The sequence below is a fragment of the Pteropus alecto genome, unplaced genomic scaffold (assembly GCF_000325575.1).
Source record: "Pteropus alecto unplaced genomic scaffold, ASM32557v1 scaffold3, whole genome shotgun sequence".
Lineage (NCBI taxonomy): Eukaryota > Metazoa > Chordata > Mammalia > Chiroptera > Pteropodidae > Pteropus > Pteropus alecto.
Genome location: NW_006442484.1, coordinates 14,542,463 through 14,569,955, shown reverse-complemented (window position 1 = coordinate 14,569,955; position 27,493 = coordinate 14,542,463). Strand labels below are relative to the sequence as shown.

The 27,493-nt window shown below is 34.3% G+C and overlaps 1 protein-coding gene across 1 annotated transcript in view; it reads right to left on the bottom strand.

Annotated features, from left to right (window-relative positions):
- Positions 1-27,493, bottom strand: part of R3HDM1 (R3H domain containing 1) — a 168,817-nt gene that overhangs the window by 1,560 nt on the left and 139,764 nt on the right. Inside the window, exons 21-25 of the mRNA XM_015596445.2 lie at positions 12,075-12,178; positions 9,852-10,024; positions 4,186-4,330; positions 1,056-1,138; positions 556-640 (exon numbers count right to left, since the gene is read on the bottom strand). Of these exons, the coding sequence (XP_015451931.1) occupies positions 556-640; positions 1,056-1,138; positions 4,186-4,330; positions 9,852-10,024; positions 12,075-12,178 (590 nt within the window). The remainder of the gene's footprint in view (positions 1-555; positions 641-1,055; positions 1,139-4,185; positions 4,331-9,851; positions 10,025-12,074; positions 12,179-27,493) is intronic.

Genomic DNA, 27,493 nt, shown 5'->3' with positions numbered 1-27,493 from the left:
GTAGTCTTCACTGATAGTCGCACATACGAAATGCAGCACTGTAGATTCTCTAAATGAGGCGCATGAATGACCCTGGGCAAACAGTTTCCTGAACTTCACGTTCCCATTGTAAAATAAAGATAATAGCACTTGCCCTAACCACCCCAAGGAAGCTGAATAGAAAGTTAAACTACATACAGCACTTTGCCATAGAAAGGTGATATATGTTGTTCATTCAGAGTACCTTCATCTGTGTGTTAGGACTCAGGCCTTTCTCAAAGAAGACAGAGGCAAAGAGTTTCATTCTACCTGTTTCTCACACACTTCTTTTCCCTTTGGTTCCTTCGCCCCTCATAAATCTACCTGTACCTTACTATATACTCAAACCTGAAATAAGACAGGATTAAAAGAACATATTCAAGAACCCTACATTACAGACAGCATAATTTTCTATGACTTTTTGCAGGATTCTAGTAAGAGGAAAACTCATTTCTGTGCCGTGGTATAGTTTTAAAGACCACTGAACCTCTCGACAGTTTGTAGAACCACACCCGCTTTTGCCTCTCAGGGACACACCTGCTTCTCCTGCACCAAGGTCAGTGGATGCAGCTTTTTTAGCTTGTCTCCTTCCTCGGTTTCCATGTCTATTGCCAGACTGACCCTGAAAACCCACAAACAGATGAGAAGTAGGGTTAACAATACTGTTGTAACATTTAAACCCTTAACACCTAACCATTTTTAGGAAAAATTCAATTCCAGGCCTTGAAATTCTGCCTCCATGGCAATGGCACTGCTGTCCCTCACTGTGACCAGCCACTTGCTGACCACCTTTTATAAGCGAGAGCGCCCAACACTCCGACCTCCACCCGGCTTTGGACAGCGCTGCTGAATCACTTCTCTGCCAGGCAGCACACCGCTTTCTCCTTTCCTCTGCTCTTGGCGGGGCCAGTGACGGCACTGGTAAATAAGCCTGACTGAGGCACATTTATACAGTGACCAGGGCACCCCACACTCAGCAACAGAAGTATGATATTCTGCCAATGATGCCTGGGAAGTCAGAAGGCTGATCGTCACACCTGTTGAGCTGGAATGTGTCCGTGCAGAACAGCAGGAGGGTTGTACTGCAGTGGTTGGCCAAGTAATGGATATCTGGCATCTCCTGAAAGTCGACAGAAACATTTTACATTTTTCTCTACTTAGTTATAAAGTACTTCCTGGAGTTTTCTAAACTATCTCACTTAAGATAAGCAGGGGAAACACATTTGGTAAAATAAAAAAGTATAGGTATTGACATTTTTTAAAAGAATAAAAAGTTCCATATAACTTTTAAAGAGCTAGGATAAACTTTTCAATGGACTAAGGACTAATAACAGTGGTTATGGAGGAGGGTAAGTGGTAGGAACTGGGTAGATGGGACAGGATGAACAGAAACTTCTCTATGTACCTTAACGTTCCATTGAAATCCACCAAAATAACTATGATACACACTCCACCCACGTGAGATGCTAAAAACAGTGTTTTTCTCTGATGATGAAAAAAACTTACATTTCAGGGGAAGGAAAAGACCCTGGAAAACCATTAAGCTCTCTATCTCCCCAAATTCACTATATGTGCACATATATGTGCATATATATGTGCATGTATATATTTACAAATACGCACACAAACACTTTTACAGTCTTAACCAATGGGTATATATTTACATTCTAGGTCATGGGTCTTCTCTTAAGCAGTCTTTAGGTGAAAGTTTGTATATATAATTTCAACTTGCTTAGAAAGAGTGGCAAGCATCCCCTTCCTAAATCAATAAATGCAGGGTAGTCAGAATGGGGATCTTTCAATTATTTTCTTTCACTCAGGAGTGCCTAAAATTATCACATGAAAAGGGCTTAATAAGTGTTAATTGAAAATACCTTGTCCTGGAGAAGAACATTTTCATTTGTTTTTATCTCATTTTATTTTAACTGTAAGCCCCCAAATTTAGCACATTCTCTATTTGGAGGAGGGTTATGGGTAGGTGAGAGGAAAACATCTTCAGGCAATCATATATTCATCTCCTTTTTCTCAAGAGTGCCGTAACAGAGAGGAGCGAGGCGTGCACTTCCTACCACTGTACGGGGCTCTTTTCTGATGAACGCTGTGAAGGTGCCTGGGCAGCTCCCTGGCAGAATACATCCATGACATACTTGCCCCTTCCCAAGCATTGGCTGAAGGGCAGATATGACACATGGCTTAGCACTGAGATCAGAGATGCAATGTGAAGCGTGAAGATGCATAAAAAACAGTGCAAAGAAGTTAGAATTAAATTTAGGTCTATGGAGCAGAACTCTTTACAAGTATGGAGATGACACTGTAGTTAGTGGTAACCAAAGACTCCTTATAGGCCATGCTGTGTGCTCCTCTTGGGGCATTCATACTAGATCAGGTATCTCAATATTACTATATTGCCATACAGTTTCAATCCATATCTTTCAATTTATTTTTTATAACACACCTTATCTTTCTAGATTATTAAAGCAACTGGCTTTATAGAAAATTGAGAAATACAGAATTACAAAGGAGAAAATAAAAATCACCCGAGTAATTTCAATACTTCTAATGTCTTGGTGTGTATCTTTTTGGTCTCTGTTCCATATATGTGTGCTCACACATGTGTGATATGTGTGTATTTAAGAATTCTTAAAAAACTGAGATATAATTAACATAAAACAAAATGCACATATTTAGTGTTGGGTTTGATAAATTCTAACAATTGTATTAGTCCATGTAACCATGACCTGAAAAGGATAATAAACATTTCTATTTCCTGAAAAGTTCTAAGTTCATTTCTAGTCAACTCCATATCCCATCCATACCATTATCTGATTTCTAATATCAAAGTTCAGTTTGCCTATAGTTGGATTTCATATAATTAGAATCATATAGTATGTCTTCTTTTTGTGTCTGTTTTTTTTTGCTTAACATAACTCTGAGATTCATCCATTTTATTGCATGTCAATTAGTTTGCTTTTGTTCATTTTCGTTGTTAAGTAGTATTCTATTGTAAGGATAAACTGAGATTTGTTTATCCAGTACCCGTTGGTGGACATTTGGGTCATATCCAGTTTGAACTATTATAATGTTCTTGTTTTCTTTTCTCTCTGGTAAATACCTAGGAGTGAAACTGCTACATTGTAAGGTAAGAGATTAACTTCATAAGAAATTGTTGAATCTTTTCTCAAGGTGGTTTTATCATTTTATACTCACACACCAATGTGTGAGAATTTTAGTAGTTCTGTGTTGTCACCAACATTCTCTGTTGTTAGCCGTTTTGATTACAGCCATTCTAGTGGGGGCAAAGTGATGCTGAACATCTTTTTAAGGGCTTAATGGAAGCATTCTTTTTTGAAATGTCCATGTAACTTATATACATAACTATAGCAGTTTTTAAAATCACCTACCATACTGTGAATATTTCTCCTTTTAATGATTCTTTAAAATATGCTTTTTAGATAACTGCATAACATTCCTTAAATGGATATACCATAATCTAACTAATCTTGACTAATGGACATTTAGGTTGTTTTCTTTCATTCATTCATTCATTTTTTTTTTTTTGCTATAGAATAAACTCTTCTGTGCATAAATCATTGTGTGCATTGACTATATGCATTTGTCCTTACGATAAATTCTAGGAAACAAAATTAATAATTTTCATATTATTTCATAATCATCCACTTACGTATCTGTTCCTTCAACTAGACTGAGGATTGGTAAGGATGAGGGCTTCACCTTATTCATTTTTGTACATCAAGGGCACAATAAGTCCTCAATGTTTGTTGAATAAATTTTTGAATAAACTCTTGATATATATTACTCTAATGTAGAAGTTAGAAATATAGAGCAAATAAAAAAAACATTGCATGTTACTACTATAGAGGAATGAAGTCTAATTAAGGATAATAAGTTAAAGCCATTTTAACTGTCATGTAAGTACTTACTGAATGTAAGTTACTACTAAATTAATAATTAGAGGTGAAACATCTCTCTGCATATACTATTTTTTTTTCTTATGATATATTTGAGAATGAGTATATAATAACAAACAAATATACCTGGGTGGAGGTGAAAATGTAGTCCTATGGAAAACTGAAAGGTAGCAGTACTAAGGTAAATCACAAAGTAACAGGGTCTTAAAATTCTATGACTAGTTTCATGCATACTTACCTTGCCCAGGAATAAAAGGTCTAGAAAACTGAGGTATGATGGAAAGTGGTGGTCCAGAAGGACGGACAGTTTTCAGGGTGGATAGCTGAGCTGGTGCTGGTGACTGAGCTGGTGAAGTAATGGGGCTGTTGAGTTGAGGGCTGTGCTGCAATTATAGGAAGAAAATGGGTCAGCATTTTCGTCAGGCTTTTTGCCAATTTCCTTTTGAACAAAAATTTTTATTATTTCTGATTACAAATATGTACTTGTTACACTATTACAATATACACTTGTTATTAAAAAATTAAAATAGAAATTTATAATGTCCTGCTCCCAAAATAAACACAACAGATTATTTCTATGCATATACATCTATATGTCTATGTTTTACAAAAATGGAAATAGACCATACATCCTATTTTTGAATCTTGCTTTTGTATCTTGACAATATTATAAATAATGCAAATAATTCTTCAACTTCATAACTGTTAATATTTTATTATACTAACTTTATCTCTCTCTGTATAAACTATTATTTTTTATGACCTATTAGAGTTGTTCACAATACTTCTCTATCCTTAAATATAATTAGTGTCTATTTTCTAAAAAGAAAATTTTCTTACCTACATAACTACAGCAGAATTGTCAAAATTAGGCAATTAACAATACAGTAATACTAGAGAGCTTACTCAAATTTTGCCAATTGTCCCACAGATGTATTTTACAGCAAAAAAAAAAAAGAATTTTTTTTCCCACTCCTAGTCCAAAATGCAATCTAGAATCAAGTGTTGCATTTAGTTCTCATGTCTCTTTTATCTTCTTTAATCTGGAACAGAGCTTCAGTCTTTCTTCCCTTTCATGGCTTTGACATTTTGAAGATCAGCTCCTGAAGGTCATTTTGAAGATAAGTTATTTTGTGGCATATTCCTCAATTTGGGTTTGCCTGCTTTTTTCTCATCAAAAAGTTCATGATATACATTTAGTGAGGGAATACCAGATAAATGATGTGTCCTTCTCAGTGCATCATATGAGAAGGCACATGCTGTCCATTTGTCATCACAGTATCAGTGATTTTTATTTTAACTGCTTGATTAAGGTGGTGTCTGCCAGATTTCTCCATTGTCAAGTTACTATTTTTTCCTTTTTAGTTTTAAGCGTCTCGTGGGGAGATCATATTATCTGCAAACAGAGAAAATTTTACTTCTTATCACTTTGAATGTCTTTTCTTTCTTTTTCTTGTCTAATTGCTCTGGGTAGAACTCCCAGTACAATGTTGCCTGGAGAAGGTACTTTGTACTTTGTATGATATCAATCTTTTAAAATTTATTGAGATAGTATATGACCTAACATATGGTCTATCCTAAAAAATGTTCCATGTGCCCCTGAGAAGAATATGTATGCTGCTGTTGTCTGGTAGAGTGTTCTGTATATGTTTGTTAGATCTAGTTGGTTTATTGTGTTTAAATTCTCCATTGCCTTAGTTGTGTAAGGTTGTTCTACTCATTATTGAGAGTGGGGTATTAAAGTCTCCAACTACTATTTTAGAACTATTTCTCCCTTCAATTGTGTATTTTTGCTTCATATGTTTTGATGGCCTCTTATTAGGGGTGTAAGTGTTGATAATTGTCCTATCTTGTTGCTATATTGAAAATTTACTAATATATAATGTCCTCTGTATCTTGATAACTCTTTTGATCTAAAGTCTATTTTGTCTGTTATTAGCAAAACTATCCCTGCTCTCTTTTGGCTATAATTTGCATGAAATATATCTTTTTGCATCCTTTTACTTTCAATCTATTTGGGTCTTTGGATCTACAGTGAGTCTCTTGTAGACAGCATATAGTAAGAGCATGTGTTGTCCCCACCCCTTTTGGTTTCTGGTGTCATAATATTACATTTTTATACATTGTGTGTCCCAAAACATAGACTAATAATTCTTTTAAGTGCATTAGTTTCTTAAATTATATATATAAAAAATGTGGAGTTACAAACCAAAGTTACAATAATACTACCTTTTAGATAAATGTTTTTTAAAAAGTATATTAGTCTCTTAAATCTTGTAGAAAGCAAAAAGTGGAGTTACAAATCACTGGTGTAATACCATTAGCTTTTATAATTGCTTGTGTGTTTGACTTAAATGAGTGCTTTATTTCTTCATATGGCTCTGTGTTACTGTCTTAGTATTCTTGCATTTCACTCTCCAAGACTCCTTTGAGAATTTCTTGCAGGTGAGGGCTCAGCTTTTGTTTATCTGGGAATTCTTAATTTTCCCTTCGGTTTTGAAGGACAGTTTTGTCTGGCGTAGTATCTTGGCTGACAGCCTTTTTTTCCTTTCAGCACTTTGAATATATTGGCCTGTTGACTCTGGTCTCCAAAGTTTCTGATGAGAAATCTGCTGATGATATTTTTGAAGATCCCTTGTATGTGATAAGTCATTCTTCTTTGCTATTTTAAACATTCTGTCTTTGTTTTTCAAAAGATTGATTATAATGTGTCTCAGTGTGGGTCTCACTGAGTTCACTTTAGAGTCTGTCAAGCTGCTTGACATACTTTATAGTTATGTCTTTTATTAAATTTGGGAAGTTTTCAGTTATAAGCACTTCAAATATTCTCTCTGGGACACCCACAATGTATATGCTGGTTCAACAGATGTCCCATAGGTCACTTAGGCTGTTTACTTTTCTCCATTCTTTTTTTCTGTACCTTCTTCAGCCTCTTTATTTTCTATTGTCCTATTTTTAAGTACTGATTCTTCCTTGCACCTGCTCAAATCTGCCACTGAATTCCTCTAGTGAATTTTTATCCATTTCAATGATTGTATTTTTGACTCTGGCATTATTTTTAGTTTCTTTTTTAGGTTTTCTATCTCTTTATTGGTAATTCCATTTTGTTCATACATTGTTTTCTTTCCTCATATCTTCCTTTAGTTCTTTGACCATCCTTAAGACAGCTGTTTTTAAGTCTTTGTCTAGGATACCTGACATAAGGTCTTTTTTAAAGGATAGTTTCTGTTTATTTTTTTCCTTTAAATGGGCCATAATTTTCTGTTTCTTTGTATACCTTGTGATTTCTTATTGAAAACTTGATATTTGAATCTAATAATCTGGTAACTGTGGAAATCAGATTCTCCCCTTTTCCCAAGGTTTGCTTTTCTTTTTCTTTTCTTTCCTTCCCTCCTTCTCTTCTTCCCTCCCTCCCTTCCTTCCTCATTGCTTTTGCTTACTGATTGTTGCAAGCTGTTTCTGTGCCAAGGGTCAGCCTGAGGTGTAACTCTAAGGTCTTCTCAGGGGTTCATTGAGTCTGTGCCTTTCCCTGGGCATATGCAGTCACTTTCTAATTATTCCAATATATTCAGTTGCTTTTGAAATCCTAGTCCTGAATGTCTTGCTCCCACAAGTGGTTAAAAGAGAAAAATGAAAGGAGGAAAAACAGCCTTTTAAATTCCCCAAAAGATGGAGAGGGAGAGGTTTGCAACAATGTAGGGAGGTGCAACAACAATAGCCACTGCCTCTTTGTCTACATCTCTGTGATCGGAAGCAGAAATCCAGGATCAAAACATAAATCCTCTGTGTCTGGAGGACGGGGTCTTCTATGCTCACCCTGGCTCCTGCAAGCTGTTCTAGGAACATGTACACAGCCTATCATGGGGCTAAGGGTAGGAGATGGGTCGCTGCTACTGTGCTAAGAGTTGAAATAGACTGAAATTACTGCAATTTATTGCCTAAGCTTTTCCATGGCAGTTGCAAGCCTTCGATAGATTCTAGAGGTCCAAAACTGTTATATCAAGTAGATTCTAACAGTGCAATTATTTCTAGGTAGGGAGACAGATTCTTTGTGCTCCATACTCTACCATCTTCATAGAATCCTCTCTCCTCTAGTGATGATTTTTGGCTGGCGGTGATTTTCTAATTCCATCATTCCTAGCTTTTAGTGGAGAATGATATTTAGAAACTACCAGCTGGTGGTCGATGTATTCCATTCTTCTTAGTATATAGCATTTTCCTAAATGGTATAGTAATTTATTTAATCAGCTACCTACTGCTGAAAATCAATTCCAGCTTTTCAATGTTACAACAAGGAAGAAATATCCTTGTATACATATTCTTATATACTTGCTCCACATATTTTACTGGTCCAAGTTCTAGAAGTGAATTTGTGGATAAAAGGCTATGGATCGTCTAGATTTTGAAAAATGTCACTAAACTGAACTCCAAAAAGTGTTGTATCAATTTACAGTACCACCAAGAGTGAACACGAGAGTTTGTAACTAGATATCTCTGCCAACACTACAGATTATTATTTTCCTAAATTTTCCCAATTATATAGATAAAACATAATTTTTAAATATTTTTGTTTAATGCCCATTGGCCATTTGTTGTTTGTGAGCTAGCTTTTAAGTGATATTTGACGTTTTTATTCTGCTATAATTTTGTCATATGGATTGGAAATATTTTTTATCTTTTAAAAAATATTCCAAAAACCTTCTTATGCTGTAAACTTTCAAACATATTAAAGTGTAGATAGACAAGTAAAATGAACTTCCACATAACATCATCCAATTTTGATTGTGGTTTCCTCTGCTTTCCCTCAACTAAAGCATTTATAGCAAATCTCTAATATCATAGCATTTTACTCGAAAATGTTTCTGTATATAAATATTTCTAACATAGAAAAACTATTGTCTTAAAAGTAAAACCATCATCATACTAAAAAGTTAACATATATAAATATCCTTTTTGCTCAGAAATGTCTTTTGATTGTTTAGTATCGAAGGAAGATCCATATGTTACATGTGATTATTATTGAGTCTTTTTTAATCTACAACAGACTCATCCTTCATTTCAAAATGCCACTTATCTGTTAAAGAAATGGGGTCAATTTGTCCAGTAAAATGTGGACATGGTTATCATACAAGTTTTTTTTTTTTCTTCCTGGATTTTCTGTAAATTAATAGCTAGACTTAGAAACTTGATTAGATTTGGGTTCGATATTTTGTTGACAAGTACATCATAAGATACCATGTATTTCCTTTACACCACATCAGGAAACAAATAATGTTTGGCGGACCCACACTTAGTGATGCTGCAATTGATCAGTTGCTTCAAGCATCATCTGCCTGATCCATCCAGTTTAAAGTTCCCCATAAGCCTTTTCCTAATGTTTTTGGAATGTGTTGATGATTTTTCCTTGATCCATTTTTTCAGTAGGATTCTAAGATAGTGATTTTAAATTCTACCATTGCTTTTATGTTTATTAATTGTATTTCTTCTAAAATAAAGAGTGTTCCCTCATCAACTTTCTGGTTACACTAAAATATAGTTTATGTGGAAAAAGTAGGATAACTGCGTCATTCTTTTTCTTTATTAAATTTTATTTTATTTAAAACATAATATATTTTATTTAACCCAAGATAACCAAAATATTTTTATTTCAACACACAATCAAATGAGAATTCTTAATGTTTCTTTATTAAATTTTAGATTTAACTGATCTGCTGATTCATATTCTAAAATTTTTTGAATATGCAAAAGTTTGGAAATAATATTTAAGTCCTGATATAAACTTTGAATAAAAAGAACATTCAAACTTCTTTACTAATCTGTTTGAGATTTCAAATTCAGTGTGAAGCCTATTAGGTCAATCTTCAGTGACTAAAATATTTAAAGTTTTAAAATTAAGCACCTTACCTGAACAATATTGTCTACATTGCTAAACTCCACACACTTTTGTCCTCTCTGGTGATCACAGTAATATTTGTTTTGCTTCCACTGGGGGGGTGAGTGGGCACGAGACTGTGGATTGTTTGGTACATTGAGCTGCATCATCACCATTCCTCCACCAGGTGGTGGAGGTGGAACAGCTGAAAATGAGAATTAGGATACTGCAATCAGTATATGTTACCAAATGGCTGGTATCTTTAAATACCAAAATAATAGCCATAATTTTACATTTCTGAACAAAATGTTACTATTATATATGTAAGACAGATTTAAACCCTAGTGCTTCTTGCTATAAGTGTTATGTGCCTAGAAAAGCATTAAAACTGACTCTGTAGACCTAAATATCTCACTTATCCTAAAAATTTAGGTCTATAGCTATTCAGAAAAGTCCAATTACCTACCACAGGAGCTAGTAGAGAGTAGCACAATTGAGACATGATCTATAAAAGTGCTTAATTTTTAAAATGAATTTTAAAATAGGCATTTTTTATAAATATACAAAGAAAGAAAAATTAATATTCTACAGAAATGTTGAGCTACAGTAAAGTCATCTTTTAATTTCATGCTGTGGAAATGTATGGGACATGGTAATTAACAAAGCACAATTTTAGTACCCTGAAATGTCCTATGACTCTGGGAAAATTATTTAACTTCTTTTATTGTGTTTTCTCATCTGAAAATGGAGGCTAGGAAGATGTCCTTGGCAGACTTTAAAGAACTGTGATGATCACATGTATGTAAAATCACTTTGTTAACTGTACAGTAGGGACACGCAGACTACTGTATCTGTCTTCTTATCTGTTTCTCTTGTATACCAGTACTGCAGAACTACCAGTATTAGGTGTGTATTTTGCTCGCCACTCTCCCCATTTCAGTGTAAGGTAAGGGGATTCTGTGCCCTGCCCAGGGCTATAGTTTGCACTGCAGCAACTATGGTAGTTTCCAGTTCTCTAGAAACAGAATCAGCCTGACCTGGCTAGGTAAAGCACTGTTGACTGTTTAGGAACATTTAAATTCTCCTCAGCTGCAGCAGCCCATGCAGGATGCAGCCATTATTAGTCATTTATTTGACAATCATTTACTATTTCTGTTTCTCACAGACTACATGTATCAACAAACTATTACAATAAAATATGGTGTCATGATAAAAGGATTAAGACACTATGGAAGCAGAGATAAAGCAACAAACTCTTTCAAGAACTGGGGAAGCCTTTGTAGAAAAGGTAATTTTGAGTCAAAATTTAAGGATGAGCAAGATTTTGGCAAACAGCAGATGGTGGACAGGCATTTCAGGCAGAGGAACAGGAACAAAATATCTTTGGCATAAATAAGCACAGAAACGAAGTTCTGGGTGACTTTAGCAGATTAAGTATAAATAGGTGGCTTATTTGCTAGCGAGTTTATAGAGAGTCTACATACATTTTTTCATTCAGAGGAATGACATGAAGATACTTCTGTTTCAGGACAATAATTCTTGAACTGTCTGTACATGTGTTTGTGTGTTGGGGAGGAGAAAAGTTGGGTGAAGGGGAAACATGAAATAAGCAAAAACATTTAAGAGATTACTGAAAATAAGACATGAAAAAAATTGACCAAAAGTAGCAGCAGTGGGGAAGGAGGTAGCAGATTTGAGGAAATGTTGACGGCACAAATGTGAAAGGGAACAAAGAGAGTTAATTATGACTTTGAACTTTTAGTCCCTAGATAGGTGAGTTAAGGGATGCAAGAAGAGGGAGAAATATTAAATCTAAAATGCATTTGACACATTTGGCTAGCGATGTCTAGTAGGCAGCTAGCCATATGGTCTTGTCTCAGCAGAAATAACATTTGGGAGGTGTTGGCAAAAAGCAGGCGAAGCTTAGGAGGTGGCTGGATTACCTAGGAAGAGCTTGAAGAGCAATGACATAGAACGTAGGAAAGGATCCCAGAGAACATCAGTATTTGTAAGGCAAGGAAGGAAGAAGAGCCTGAGGAGGAGAAACAGGACAGCAGTGTTGTGGTGCAGCAGCAGAAAAGGAAGAAGTGGACTGGCTGAACCTGTTAACTTTGATTTTCCTAATACCCTAAATATCCTGGGGATATCTCAGCACCACAACAAGTTAAAAATCGTTTTCTAGAAATGGCTACAGAACTTAGTTATTTCTCAAGGGGACAAACCATTACTTTTTTTGTTCAAGTATATATTCATACCTGCACACTGGTGGCTATGAAGCTGCTGAGAACTGCATGGTGAAGTAGTTCGAGGAAACTGTACTTGTTCTGATCCTGGATGTTGCAAGTAACCTACTGATGAGCTATGGGGGGAAAAAAATCAAACACACACAAAAACACAGCACAATGAGATGGAGATGACTGTAAAAATACTTTGAACAAACAGTCCTGCAAAGTTATTTTAATGAAGTTATTTTTCAAACTGATTAGCAGTAAAAGTCAAATGTAACTCTCTTCTCTGTGAGTGGCAAATAATTACCTTTTAGATAAAAATCACTATGTTTATGGAAATAATACCAATTTTTTAAAATAAAGAAAAAACTAAATCCATTGATCTTACTCTTTTCCAACTTATTCTAAATGTGCTTTTGTATTACTCAAATAATTATTTAAAAAAGAAAAATAATTCACAAATTTTACAAAATAAAAAGGTAATTTATTTGGATTTCACAAAGTTATATTTTAGAAAAGAGAATCTGCAGTTTGACGAGACTCAAAAAAAATATTGCTTAAAAAATGTACTATCCGAGAATAAAGGAAAATAGAACATGATTTTGACATATTCTAACATAAATATCGACAAAAATTAAAAAAGGCTGTTAGTGTAAAACCATTAAGTCACTGAGACTCTAATATACAATTCGTCATAATATGTCTTTAAAGTTTTATCTTTTTAGCAAATTCTTTCAGGAAAATAGTTTCAAATCAGAGCACAATACTATTAATTCTTTCTGGGAATTCTCAAGTAATCAGAAATCTTATTTTATATATAAAACCCTATTAGTTACCAGTCTTTTTTTCATCATTTAAATAAACTTTCTTTACATAGTATTAATTCTTAAGCTAGCTTTAGCAACTTTTTACACTCATGTCTCATATAACTGCACTAAAAATATTACGTTAGATCCAACTACTGAATTATAGAGACTATAGGAAGACATGTTAAACACCACCATGATGATACAATTAGGAAGTCCAGACTATGGGACACTCTATAAGACAAATGTGTAAAAACATAAGCAATATTTGTGGGGTAGCTGGAAATAAATATACCAACTGATTATCTGACATAATTAAGAAATTAACTGTTATATTTTTTAAGGTGTAAAATATAATTATGTAGGTTTTTAAAACACCTTTTAGGTATACCTAAACTGAAATACAGATGAATGAAATTATATGATATCTGAATTTCAAAATAATTCAGGAGAAGGATGAAATAGAAGTTTAGATGCAAGAGATTAGTCAGTTAATAACTGTAGAAGCTAAGTGATGGCTATATAAAGATTCAGCACTTTTGTTTACATTTATTTAAAAATGTCCACGATAAAAAATTTTAAAATGATTCTCTAATTCAGGGTGCGAATTCTTCAATTAATAAGAATTTAATAGAGTTTTATTGATTTTTAGTGGCACTAACTCAGCGTGGTTCAATAAAATAGAAAAAAGAAAGAAATGTAAAGGGAAGATTTCATAAAAAGTGGTTTTGGACCACATGATAAAAATATAAAAATAGTAATTTCTGAAATTGATGTTAACTATGATCAGAATGCATTTATATGAGTATTAGCTACCTGTGGAATAAAGCTTAAGACATGGTCTGTAAATGTGCCATTACTTGGGAGAATATATAAAGTTTCACCATAAGGTTAAGGGATTTTTAGGTTCTGTTCTAACTGGGATAAAATGACCCTAGACTACGAAGTGCCCCTCACCCTGATCTTGTTTACTAAGCACATTCTAATGACTTACTCAAGTTCTGAGGCACAAGGGTGACAGGAAGCCACTCTGAATAGGAACAAGAATATTCAGGTCACCAAAATGAGTGATATATCCCATACCACTGAACTATAAATTGTTATTCCAGTTTACCACTACAGTGGATTTTAGTTTTATAATTAACATAAGTTGGTTTTCTAGCACTAGATCATCCCTTAGGTAAATGAATTACAAAACTGAGTTCCAAGACTCTACTAACCTCCCCCAACAGACAAAAAGACACGTCAAGGGACACAGAGTGGGCAATAAATCTCTTAAATGCTCTATTTTCTATTATCATCTAATTTGCCTTCTATAAAGACAGAACTATAATGCATTAGAAAGAAGAAAAGCATAAGAGTAAGCTTTTAAATATCACTTTCACTTTAAAGCATAAATACTTATAATACCAAAAAGATAGTAAATTCAAAAATTTCTCCTTTGGAAGACAGGACAGTAATAGAAAAAAGGGGACATAGTAAAGTAAAACACCAGGCCTAACCTTTGAAAAAGTTCATATTCTACCCTTGAACAAGAAAAAAAAAAATGCCAATCTCATGAACCTATTTGATCCCAAACTTCCTGAAAAGTCCTGGCTTAAAACTATGAATGTGTAAATTAAAACTAATTAATGATATAAACATCAAGACATTATGAAACGTAACTGCAACAAAAATTAGTCTTGCCACTTTACCAATTGTTTTGCCATACTTTTAGGAGCTACAGCTTCTCAGTGCATAGAACAGCCAATCAAACTGCTGCAAAATGCCTCCACAGGATCAATTAATAAGAATTGAGAAAAAACTCGTTTCTTCTTCTGAGTTTTTTATAATGTTCGCCTTAATCCTATAATGTTCTATGATAATTCACAGGCAGAAATTCCCTTTTCCTCCCGTCACTTATTTCCTCATTTTTACTGTACTGTGGAATCAAAGCTATGATGAAAAAAATGATAAATGCATTACATATTTTTAAAATCAGAAATCTACTGTAGTCTAGCAAAGTATGAAAAATTTAAAAAAAAGTCATGACCCTTTATGAATGCTTAAAATTGGCCTTTTAAGGGGTAGTATTGATCCATTTTGATTAGATTATGGTAATCTACCTGATATACCACAGTATGAGTGAAAATTAATGCTTGGTAGTAAGATATATTCACTACACATTCTTGCAAATTCAAGTGATGTTAAACTGCTACTTTAATAGCTTTTGACATTTAATATCTAGTGAAAAGCACCAAGAATTTGGGTGTCAGATGGCAGCACAAGTTTGAGTTCCAACTCCACTTATTTGGCATGAGTCTGAATACACTATTTGAATGTCAGCTCTCTCATCAATAAACAAGTGATTAACACCTGTCTTACCACATTATGATAAAAGACTTGGACAAATAATTCAAAATACAAATAATCCAACAAAAAATATAAAAATTCATTAATAATCAGAGAGTCAAATTAAAATGAGGTATGTCACTATTTATGAAACATGAAAACAATGAAAATGAGTCAGTATCCACTTGGTCAAAATGTACCAAGGACCTTAAAAAATCGTATCTTTTGACCTATTAGTTCCCCTCTAAGGACTCTATGCTAAAGAAGAAATTCAACTTGCCCACAAAATGGTTCAATAAAATGGAAAAAATGGATAAGACCTACATGTTTTGCAATAGGCTAAATATTTTATTGCATTGTCATAAAACTGAAGTGTGATCATTAAAAATTATATTTACAAAGAAAAATTTAATGACATGAAAAAAACACTACACCTAATGAACAAAATATATCCAGTAGGATCTCAACTATGTTAAAACTATATAAGAAAAAAAAAAAAAAAAAAAAAAAAAAAAAAAAAAAAAAAAAAAAAAAAAAAAAAAAAAAAAAATGTGAGCAAGACAACAGCAGTCAACTTAGGGTCGTGAAATATGGCTGATTCTTGATAATTTATACTTTTTTGTATTTTCCAAAAAGGCATACATGCATTTGGCAATAATAAAAAATAAAAATTGCCTGAAAAGTTCTACTTTTAAATGTCATATCAGGGATTTAATTTCAACTAATAATCTGAATCTCCTTCAGAAATCTTTAGCAGATGTCAGAGTGTGGCTAGGAGACAGTTCTACTGATTTCCTGCAATTAATTTAATCCTTCAATTAATTTAAGGATCAGATGCTCAGACAGGCTTGCTCCTCTGGAAGAAAATATTAGCTTTCTGCTTTACAAACTTTTTGCAAGTCAAGGTGATTTCTGCCTTATGTATTTCTGTAATGAGGGTATCTATTTAGGGCAATGACATGAAAAATATACACTCTTTTAACTAATTAGAATTTGACCAAACTGCATGCTCAATTAATGGTATTAAATGTCGAATAAAACTTTCATTGCACAATATTTTGGGTTTTTCCTGAAATATAAATGGACTTTTCTTCTTGGGCTTTCCTGTTAAATGCTCATTATTTATAGAAATATTCATTTACAGTTCATCTGGTCCCAAATGTAAAATATTTTAAAAAATCAAATAGATTAAAAAACAGTAAATATATAAAAGACAAAAATAAAAAAGAAGTAGGGACATTTGAGATAAGATTGTTGCTTTCACTGAGCACTGAATCTAGCTTTGTGTTTCTTGGCAGCTAAGATAAAATGGTGAACCCAGAGGATTATACAACTCTGCCAGGATGATTAAGAAGCAAGCATTTAAGCTTCTGGCAGGTGGTGGATTACAGACATTTCCTAATTGTAGTCTATGATGAATTTAAATCATGTAGTTAATTATAGTCTTTTGATATGAGATATAAACACAGTTCATATTTTACTAGGAAACTTAGGAGCTGGGATGGAAATCCTGCCTGAAGAGAGGATTATTTCCTACTAGATAAACGCAGAAGTGCCTGCAGTAAGTGCTAATGTTTTCCTTAAAAATGAACTTTGTATTTTTCAAATACTTATATGAGTCTCTAGGGTCTATATAACACATTTCACATAAAAGATTATAACTTCATTAGCTCACTGAAGTGCTGGAAAACATCTGCCAAACAATATTTTTATTTTAGTTTTAGTCCCAACCTGCTCTTTTTGGCAATAATCTAGCTACTTATTAAGTCTGCTCCTTGAGTGACACCATAAAATTGCCACTGGCAGCGAGGGCAGTACTTACATACCTGTATGATAAAGGCAAAGAACACGCATCTAATCCCCCAAACTGCTTTACCAAATCTTTTAAATATAATTTCAAAAGACAGGATGCCAGAATACCATAATTTCATATTTTTAAAATCAAAATTTTACCTATTCAATATTAACTTCTGGCATGACACAGCATGAGTTTTATTGACCTGCACCCCAGTGAAACTAGTGAAAACTATAAAAACGTAACTACTTAAAGCCACTGGAAATGGTCGTTAAGGATGGACAGCAAATAAGAACATCTATAAAAACGTGGTAAGAAAGGTGAGTCTGGTTTTCGAACCAAGACTGCTTCCTCTTGCCCTCTCCCAACTTTAGTGAAGTACAAGGTCTACTCCAGACAAGTATAGCCAAGAACACAGAGCTCCCTCTCCCTGCAGCACCAAGGTAAAGGGTTTTCTTCCTAGGAGAAGTGGTATGTCAGCTCTCTCATCCTGTTCCCAGGTACCTACTGCTGAAGCTAAATCCAGGGTGAGTGAGGTTGATAGGTGGGAATTGCTTTCCTTCAACCTCCATTTGTGGGTATGACATGCTGAGAATACTGAGGGCCTGACCTGATCACTTGTGCCTCAGTTCCTGAAGTGGTGATTCCATGTCAGAAGAGGTAAGCTGAGGACCCTAGGCTGTGGTCCCCTTAACCTCCACCAAATGCTCAGCTCATAGGAGAGGGTGTCACTTTGAGAGCTTACCATTGTCCACATTCCTAGTTCCAGATACCTGGCTCAGAGGAGAAAAGAGGCCATAAAACAGATAGCATTTAATGTTTTCTCGAAAGGATTGTCTTCAATTCCAACAGAAGAGGTCAGAAGTTCAAGCTTATGGGTGCTCTCAAGAACAGTACAGGTTGTGATAAAGACAACTGGGAGGAGAGACTCAAGATTTTGGCTAAACAGTAGGCCTGCTAATTTGGTGGGAACCAGGTAAAAAGACAGATAAAAGGAGCCTTCCTGAGGTCAGAACAAAAACAAAACATTAACCCCAGAAACTTTTCTTTCAAATGAGCCAGATTTTAACTGGATTTCTTTGTAGAGCAATTTATGAACCAGGGCATTGTTAAAAACAATAGGGCAATCAGCTGGCAGTTAGTGGAGTTTAACAGTTGGGTTCTGTCAAGAAAGAGAGGGACAGGGTTCTGCCAAAACCACTGTCATCCCAGGATGACTGTGAGAATACCTAAAGCTTTCCTTGCTTGAGAACAACATCAGGAGTTGAACACTTGGTGGTGGTGATGGTGGTGTAGGGGAAGGGAGGTTTAAATAGACTTCAGTAAAATAATCCAGTCAGTCTCTATAAACAAATAAGAGAACAGCAGCAAGTACCCAGAGTTACTACAATATATTACTCAAAATGTCCAATTAAAACACATTACAAAGGATGCAAAGAAACAGGTAAGTATGATCCATACATTAAATAAAAGCAGGGAACAGAAACTACCTGTGAGAAAGAACAGATACTCACATTTATCAGAAAAAGACCATAAAGTAGCCATTATAAGCATATTCATAGAACCAAAGGAAACCATGATTAAGGCAGTAAAGAAGGAATGTTAACAATGTCGCATTAACAGAGAATATTAATAAAGACAGAAATTATCTATCTTGAACTGACACAGATTATGTAAGCTGAAGAACAGAGAGGTGAAAAAAAAAATGGAGAGAAAAAACAGCCTCGGAGAAATGTGGAACATCATTAAATACACCAACTGTATAATGGTATTATCAAAGGGAAGAGAAAGGAGCAGAAAAAAGTATTTCAAGAAATAAAGACTGAAAACATCCCCAGTTTATTGAAAAACAATAACCTACTCATCCAGGAGCCTCAGTGAACTCTGAGCAGGTTAAAAGCAAAGAAATCCAAAGAGATATCATACGGCTACCTGAGCAGAGTAATACAACCAGTACAGGTAATTATGTAACTGTAAAAGACAGTAGAAATGCACATTTTCCTCTTTATTTCTAGCTGATTTAAAAAGCAACTATGAAAATAATATGTATATAATGTAATGAGCCTATAATATATAGAAATATAATGTATTTGCCAATAATAGTACAAAGGAGGTAGGTGGAAGCAATACTGTATTGGGCTAACAAAACAAAATGCCTACAGATCATAAGGTAATAATTATAACAGTTTTTTGTTTGTAACATTAATATGTATAACAATAACACCACAAAAAGCATGAAGAGAATATAGCTATATAAAAGTAACTTTTCTATATATTACTAGAATTAAGCTGGTATAAATTAGCAGCTGATTTGGGTAAGTTAAAATGTATACAGTACATCCTAGAGAAACTCAAAATAATCAAAAAAGTAAAAAAATCATTAAAGAAATTAAAATGCTACATTAGAAAATATTTGCTTAATGCAAAAGAAAACAGGAAAAGGAGGAATAAAACACATGAAATAGAAAACAAAAAGCAAAATGGCAGACATAAGTCAACATCATCAATAATTAACATTAAATGTAAATTGATTAAACAATTCAAACAAAAGAGATTGTCAGAAGAGTAAGAAATAATCCAATTATATGTTGTCCACAGGAGATTTAAAGTAAAAGAACAGAAAAAGATACATCATGTGAACAGTAACCATAAGAAAACTAGAGTATTTGTTAATATCAGACAAACTAGATTTTAAAACAAAAAATTTTTGAGAGATAAAAACATTTCATAATGAAAAAGAGTCAATAATAAAAATAAAAGTTATGAACATATCATCCCCTAATAAAGAAGCACCAAAATACCTGAAGCAAACATTGACGGAAATGGAGAAATAGACAATTCAATGATAACTGGATACTTCAATAATGAACAGAACAACAAGGAAACAGAAGACGTGGACAACACTTTAAGACAATCAGACCAAAACGACATCTACAAAACACTTCATTCAACAAGAAAGTACACAATCTTTTCAAGTGCACAAAAAACACTGTCCAGGCGATAAAACACAACTTAAAAACTTAAAAAAATAGAAATAATACAAAGTATTTTTTTCAAACACAATGGAATGAAATTAAAAATCAATAGCAGAAAAAAATTTGAGACAATTAAACAACACAATTCTAAACCACCAATAGATCAAAGAGAAAAATCAAAAGAGAAACCAGAAAATACTTTGAGATGAATGAAAATAAAGATACGACAAACCAAAACTTATGGGATGCAGATATAGTAGTGCTCAGAAGGAAACTTATAGTTGTAAATGACTATATTAAGGAAGGCAGATCTTAAATCAATAACCTACACTTTCATCTTAAGACATTGGGGGTGGGTGAAGCAAACCAAGCCTAAAGCAAGTAGAGGAAAGTAAATAATAAAGATTACAATGAAAATAAACAAAGTAGAGAAGAGAAAAACAAGAGAAAAAGTAATTAAAGCCAAAAGCTGTTGCACTGAATAGAGCGACAAAACTGACAAACATTTTGTTAGACTGACCAAGAAAAAAAAATAAGAAAACTAAAGTTATTAGAAACAGCAACGAAGAGGGGAGATTTTTATTGACTCTACAGAAATAAAAAGGATAATAAAGGAACACTATAGAGGCAACCAAAATGGCGTAGATGATAGAGGCTCTGTTCATTCCTCTGGCGACCAAATCAAAGTTGTGACGGAAACAAGGAGCAGCAGCAAGGAAAAATTGCCTGGGATCTAGAGAGAAATCCAAGAAAGCACCCTGCAACAGCAGAAGGTAGGATGGGACAAGGACGTGGAACTGCCTGGTCCCAGCAGCTGAGTGAGATGGAGGCTGTGGCAGCGGCAGAAGCCTCTTAAAGGGGCCGGGTCCGTGAGTGGATTTTCGCGGTGACGGACCTGTTCACTCTGAGCACCAGTGCTGACTAGGCTACAGGGAGACACTATCAGAGTGAGGGGCTAGGGGAGACTCGCCCTATACAGAAGTGCCAGTGGTATCCATTGTTCCCTGTTGAGCCCTCCCTACTCTCAGTGCGTGGACACAGCGCTACCATTACTGTAAGGTCATTAGACTGGATAACAGAGGTCGCTCTGCCCAGAGGATTCCCTGAAACCCCACCGCCCCCAATGTGCAGCCCCACCCAAGCCACATCCAGGTGTGTCCTCAGCGAGTCAGGTGTTCCTTGCTGAGCAGCACGTAGACTCACCCTGGAGGCAGCTGGCCTCGGTTTCTGGCGTGGCCTTTTGAGGCAACTATAAGCACAGCATCTGTGGATTGCTTGCTGAATCTTAACAGGTGGCCTTGGAGGGGGAGAGACTTGGGCTAAGTTTGGCATGTAGCTGAGCCCCTCTCAAGACTGTGCTATTGGTTACCTACTTCACAAATCTATGCTAATAAGACCAGGAGACTTAGGAGCTTTGTTTAGTACACAGAAACAGACACGGAAAGGCAGCCAAAATGGGAGGACAAAAAAACAGAAACCCTATGAGAGAACAGAACAGAGATCCAGATATTATGGAGTCAAGTAATCTAACAGATGCAGAATTCAAAACACTGGTTATAAAGATGCTCAATGAGCTTTTGGTTAAATTCAGTGGGAACTTCAACAAAGAGATAAAATATATAAAAATGGAAATGGCAATTATAAAAGAGAACCAGTCTGAAATGAAGAACACATTATCTGAGATGAGAAGTATATTAAATGGAATAAACAAAAGAATAAACAAAATGAATAAAGAAAAGGATCAAATGTCCTATCTAGAGGACAGGAAAGCCAAGGACACTCAGTCAGAATGGCGACAAGAGTTAAGATGCCAAGACTATAAAAATAATTTAAGGAGCATATGGGACACTATAAGGGTCCAAATATCTGCCTGATCAGCATAACTGAAGAAAATCAAGATGTTGAACAGCTGTTTGAAGAAATAATGATGGAAAACTTCCCTAACCTGGTGAAGGAAATGGACACAAAACCCCAGGAAGCTCAGAAAATTACAAACATCAGGGATCCAAAGAGGCCCACACCAAGACACATCATAATTAAAATGCCAAAGGTTAAATACAAAGAAAGAATATTAAAAGCAGCAAGAGAAAAACAGATAGTTACTTATAAGGGAACACCCTTAAGACTAACAGCTGATTTCTCCAAAGAAACTATTCAGGACAGAAGGGCTTGGCAAATAATATTCGACAGGATGGAGACCCAGGATCTACAAGCAAGAATACTTTATCCAGCAAAGCAATCATTTAGAGTTGAAGGACAGATAAAGAGCTTCCCAGACAAAAATAATCTAAAAGAATTTATCACCACCAAGCCAGAATTCCAGGTAATGTTGGAGGGACTTCTTTAAGAAGAAAATATATGTATCAAAAACAGGAATAAAGAATGGTAACAACTACATTCCTATCAATAAGTACCTCAAATGGAAAAGAATTAAGTGCTCCAACTAAAAGAGTGGATGAATGGAAAGGAAAACAAGACCCCTACATGTTGCCTGTAAGAGACTTCAGATTAAGAGACACAGACTAAAAGGAAGGGGATGGAAAAAGATATTGCTTTGATGGACCTAGAAAGTATTTAAGTTAGACAAAGAAAGATAAACACTATATGATTTCACTTATATGCGGAATCTAAGGAATAAAAAGAACAAATTAATCAAAAATAGACTCACAAATATAGTGGACAATTTGGTGACAGAGGGGAGGGGAATTTGGGGAGCTGGGAGAATGGGGTGAAGGGTTAAAGAAGTACAAATTAGTAGCTGATGGATGGACACGGGGATGGGGAGCACAGTGTAGGGGATACAATTAGAATGAATACAATGGCTAGAACGAGGATCAGAGGAGGGAGGGAGCAATTGGGGGGATCGTTTTACAAACTATATAGATATCTAACCAATGTACCGTATACTTGAAACTAAAATTAAAAAAAAATAATTTTGAAAAAAAAGGCAACACTATGAAAAACCACATTCCAAAAAATTAGATCGAATTCCTAGAAATATACAAGCTACCAAAATGAACTGAAGGAGAAATAGATAATCTGAATAACCCAATAACAAATACAGAGATTAAAGTAGTAATCAAAAACAACTCACACACACACATACAAAAGCCCTGGCATAAAAGGTATTACCACTGAATTCTATCGAACATTTAAAGAACAATTCTTCATAAACGCTTCCAATGGGTAGAGAATACTTCCCAACTCATTCTATGCGGCTAGAATTACGCTAGTACTAACACAAGAAAACAACAGACCAATATTTCTTATGAATACAGGTGCAAAAATCCTTAACAAAATATTAGTAAAATGAATCCAGCAACATATAAAAAGAAACACTATGATTAAGTTGGATTTATTCCTGGAATTCAAGTTGGTTTAATATCTACAAATCAATTAATGTACTAGATATCAATAGAAAAAAAATCACATGATTATCTCTATAGGTACAGAAAATATACTTAAAATCTAACACTCTTCTATGATAAAAATATTGAACAAACAATAGAAGGAAATTTCTTCAACCTGATACAAAGTATCTATGAAAAATCTACAGCTAACATCATACTTAAGGTGAAAAACTAGATGCTTCCTCCTAAAATCATGAACAAGGCAAAATGTCTATTCTTACTACTTTTATTGAACATTGTACTGAGGTTCTAGATCAATTAGGCAAGAAAATGAAACAAAAAGATATCCAGATTGAAAAAATAAAGAAATAAAACTATCTCTTCACAAATAACACTATCTCTTCACAAATAACATCGTGTATATGGCAAATCCCAAGAAATCCATTCAAAAAGTATTATAATTAGTAAATGAGTTCAACAAGGTTACAGTATACAAGATCAATGTACAAAAATAAATTGCATTTCTATACACTTGCAATAAACGATCAAAATAAAATGAAAACAATTCCATTTATATTGTCAGAAAGAATAAAATAGCCAGGAATAAATTTAATAAAAGAAGTATAAAATTAACTTTGAAAACCATAGAAACATTGTTGAAAGAAAGTAAAGATCTAAATAAGTGGAAAACATCCCATGTTCATGGAATAGAAGACAACGTAGTTAAGATGCCAATACTCCAAATTAACCTACAGATTCAAAGCAATACTCATTGAATCCCAGCTGACTTCCTTGTAGAAAATGACAAGGGGATCGTACAACTCACATGTAATTGCAAGGGATCCAGAATAGCCAAAACAGTCTTGCTAAAGAACAAGGAAGACTCACACATCTCAATTTCAAAACTTCATCAATACAATGTGGCACTGGCACAGGATACACATATAATTTAATAGAATAGAATTGAGAGTCCAGGAATAAATCCAGGCATCTACGATCATACGATTTTCAATAAGGGGGTGTCTTTTTAACAAATGTTCTGTGATAGCCATGTGCAAGAGAATGAAGTTGAATGCTTGTCTCATACCATAAAGAAAATTAACTAAAAATGGATCAAAGATTTAAATGTCAGAAAACTATAAATTTTTTAGAAGAAAATATAGACATAAAGACAAAGACAAAAATTACAAGATATTTGCAATCTTGGATTTGATAATGAATTCTTTGATATGACACCAAAAGCACAAGCAACCAAAGAAAAATCAATAAACTGGACTTCAAAGTTAAAAATCCTTGTATTTGAAATGACTGCATCAATAAAGTAAAAAGACAACCCACGAAATGGGAGAAAATATTTGCAAGTCATCTATCTGCTAAGGGACTTGTATCAAAATATATAAAGAACTCTTACAATTCAATAACAAAAATACACATAATCAATTAATTGGGTAAAGGCCTGGAACAGATGTTTCTTCAAAGAAGATATATAAATGACTAATAAGCACCTGAAAAGTTCATCAATATCATTAGTTGTCAGAGAAATCAAAATCACAATGAGAAACCATTTTACACCCACTGGAATTGCTCTAATAAAAAAGTCAGATAATTAAAAAGTGTTGGCAAGGATGTGGAGAAATTGAATGACTCATAACATTGCTTACAGAAACGTAATACGGTGCAGCTGCTTTGAAAAACAGTCTGGCAGTTCCTTAAATGATTAAAACAGAGTTACCATATGACCCAGAGATTCCACTCCTAGGTATACACCTAAGAGAAATGAAAATGTATGTCCATATAAAAACTTACAAATTAATGTTTATAGCAGTACTATTTATAACAGTCAAAAGGTAGAAACAACCCAAATGACCATCAACTAACAGATGGATAAACACAATGTGATATATCCACACAATGTAGCTTTTATAAAAAGAAACAAACTACTGATGTATGCTACCACATGGATGAAACTTAAAAACATGCTGAGTGAAAGCAACCAGTCGCAAGACTACACATCATTCCACTCATAAGAAATGTCTATAACAGGGAAATCTATAGAGAGAGAAAGTTAGATTTGTGTCTGGGAGATGGTGGTGGTGGAGGGGTCAGAGGGTGATAGGGGAAGAGTACAGAGTTTCTTCCCTTTTTTCTTCATCAGTATGTTCACATTAAAAAAATTTAGTTGTGGTGAAATACATATAATTTACCATCATAAACATTTCTAAACGTGCAGTTCAGTGCTATTAGATACATTCACACTGTTGTATAGTCATTACCACCATCTAACTCCAGAACTCTTTTCATCTTGCAAAACTGAAATTGTACCACCTCGTTCTTCCTTTCCCCAGCTCCTGGCAACCACCACTCTACTTTGTTTCTACGAATGTGGCTACTTTAGATACCTCATATAAGTAGACTCATATAATATCTGTCCTTTTGCAACTGGCTTAATTTACAAAGCATAACATCTTCAAGATTCATCCTCATTGTAGCATGTGTCAGAATTTTGTTCCTTTTTAAAGCTGAGTAATATTCAATTGTATGTCTATACCACATTTCCTTTATCTATTTATCTGTTGATGGGAATTTGGTTTGCTTTCACCTCAGGGTTTTTGAGGTGACGAAAATATTCTAAAATTGACTGTGGTGATGGTTACACATCCATGAATATACCAAAAACTATTAAATTGTATACTTTAAGTGGGTAAACTGGTATGTGAATTTTATCTCAACAATGCCACTGACAAATAAATAAGGAAATGGCAGAATGGACAAAAATGGTGTATAAAATGTATTCACAAAGAAGTCCTAGTATATGAAACTGCCTACAAAAAGGTTGATGATTTAGGAAAAAGTATGGGAAACACTACATAAAAATGTTATTGCCACTATGCTTCTCTTTTCTTTATGGTTTTGAAAATATCACAATTGCTATTTCAAATTATTATTTTTTTGATGAGAATAGGACCCTGTGTATTCTTCTCAAGCAATAATTAATTCATTTGAAATGCAAGTCTCACATCTGCTACACCTTTCAGTGGCTACTAAAGTTGATGTCTTTGAAAATTTAGGGACAAGTGGCAAGGTATGCTAGGAAGTCATTTGGTTTTCTGCCTTTTTAAACCACCTGATGTCTTATTGCCAATGATAGTTAAACAAGCTTCCTGAACTTACTAACATTACTTTGTAGACATGTGCTGTGTTCCCTAAAGATGCTTTAAGTAATCAGTATAATCCATTCGGGGACTAGTAATTTGAATATCACACACTTAATTCTTCTGTTTTAAAGATATTGTAGCAGTTAACAGAGAACAAACACTTTGAAACTCACTGGTTCCATTGTCTGATTTACCATCTGTGACAAATAAACAAATTTCACTATAATTTAAACCAAACTTAATCAAGAGCAGAAAAAAAAAAAAAAAAGAAAATTGGAAGCTTAAACTATTTGAAGGTTATTCCATAGTTCTTTTGGACCATTTTTGTTGAATTTTCCTATTAGTTGCAGCACCATTATAACTTGTTTTGCAGCAATTTTAATTGGGGGAAGGAATATATTTGTGGTAAATTTTTAGAGGCAGAATTGCAGAATAAAAAGTACAGCAGTTTTGTTAAATATTGTCAGACCGATTTACAGAAACATGAGCTTCATATGCCTAAGCAACTAGCAATGTTCGTCTCTATGCATAGTACTGTTAACTAGGTGTCTTATTCTCTCCTCAAAAGTTATTCCTATTCACTGTCTCTAATTCCTCACCTTCCATTCTCTTGGCTTTTATCTCCTAAAGTCTTCCCCCATAGTTACTTTTTGGGGGGTTAAAAAATATACATATAATAGGAATGCCCAGACATTACTATACTCTTTAAAGAATTATAAAATGAAGAACTGTGAAATCCATTTGAATTAAGATACAGAACATCACTAATATCTTAGAAGTCTCCATACCTTCCCCAACCATGTGCCTCTAGCTGTTGTAGAGGAGGTGCTCTAATGATACACCATAATATATTTATCCATTCTATTCCATTCTATTTGGGTTGCTGCCAGTATTGGAGTAAACACTGCTGCTACAAACATTCAAGTACAGGTGTCTGGTACACATCTGCGAAAATTTCTTTTTTAAGGCAGAGGGCTGGTAAACTTTTTCTATAAAGGGCCAGCCTGTGTATATATTGATATTCCACAGGATAT